This window comes from Melampsora larici-populina (genome assembly GCF_000204055.1).
Source record: "Melampsora larici-populina 98AG31 unplaced genomic scaffold MELLAscaffold_53, whole genome shotgun sequence".
In the NCBI taxonomy this organism is placed as follows: Eukaryota; Fungi; Basidiomycota; class Pucciniomycetes; order Pucciniales; family Melampsoraceae; genus Melampsora; species Melampsora laricis-populina.
Window position 1 is genome coordinate 693,475 of NW_006768817.1, and position 1,183 is coordinate 694,657.

General features: G+C 46.4%; 1 protein-coding gene across 1 annotated transcript in view; it reads right to left on the reverse strand.

Annotated features, from left to right (window-relative positions):
• The window catches only part of MELLADRAFT_92926 (uncharacterized protein), a gene marked incomplete at both ends in the record, with an annotated part of 1,937 nt that extends 1,052 nt beyond the window's left edge, over positions 1-885 (reverse strand). Inside the window, 5 exons of the mRNA XM_007415734.1 lie at positions 6-76; positions 146-226; positions 311-393; positions 477-515; positions 590-885. Coding sequence (XP_007415796.1) covers positions 6-76; positions 146-226; positions 311-393; positions 477-515; positions 590-885 — 570 coding nt within the window. The remainder of the gene's footprint in view (positions 1-5; positions 77-145; positions 227-310; positions 394-476; positions 516-589) is intronic.
• Positions 886-1,183: the final 298 nt, after the last annotated feature.

Genomic DNA, 1,183 nt, shown 5'->3' on the forward strand with positions numbered 1-1,183 from the left:
CTAACGAAGATCACTTGCAAAGTCCAACCAATCTCACCCAGAACTTGGAGATCAGTTAAAGTGGTCATCAGGGGATCTAAGAATTCGACCTCGAGGAATTAGCCTCCCAGAAAAGGTGCGGATGAAAAGAAACATAACTACTGACGACTCCATGTATGAACAGCTATATGATCTCCTTTTGCGACCGTGGCTTTGAACGCATCAGTGTTACTTAGGATTCTACTGCCTATTTTCCGTTCGTCCAAGCAAGGAGATGACGATCTTTAGTTTCACAGTATTTCAAAGTAAGCTAATGCAATACTCGACTCACCAATCATGAAATGGGTTGCGGTCTGGTTCACAGACTCAAGGAACTGCAGAAGTTCAGCGGTTCCTCCCTGTGGCCCATCGTCACTAATACACAATTCCGCATCAGCCTATGACCTTTGCCTCCGCCATTTGCTAAGCCCTTGTCTGATATGAAATGGGTGACTAACAAACTGATACCCATCATCCCGTCCGGAGCATCATTGACACTGGTTCCATGCCAAAGAGAAAAACGATTCTTAATATTCATGCTATCCAGGTTGAACAAGCGAACAGCCTCAACTCAGTAGGACTTATACATCCCACTGTCCAACTACAGACACTTGGGTCCAAGGGGTTCACGTTCGCTGGATATTTGGTATCTCCAGAAGGTAATTTGACTGAAGGTTGAATGTTAGGAATCCGACCGGCCGCCTTTTCTCGCTGGTAGGCATCTACCCACTCCTGCTTCGGGGTGGGTCCGGGGATATCCAAGGCTGGGTAATTGGAACTTTGACGTTTGAAGAGAGGGACATGAGAAGCATTAGAGACATTTGCAAGCAGTGAGAGCACGGCGGAGACGACGATTAGGAGCTGCATTATTGGGAAGTGAGAGAAGAGAAGGAGAATAAGAAAACTTTGTGGGTAACAGAAAGCCAATGTCCAAAGCTCCTTATATATGTATATAGAAGACAGCCTGATCTGGGTCCACCTGCGAAAGAAACACCTCGGCTTTCCTTTATTAGAGCATCTCCAATGCTCCCCAATACGAATGACTAAAGGTTACGTTTGAAGTTATTCGGAAAAACATCATCCAACGCCGAGGTCGAGTTCCCACGTGGAACCTCCCATGTGATCTCGGTTTTTGGGAAATGACACTCTCCCATGCTCGGGTCAG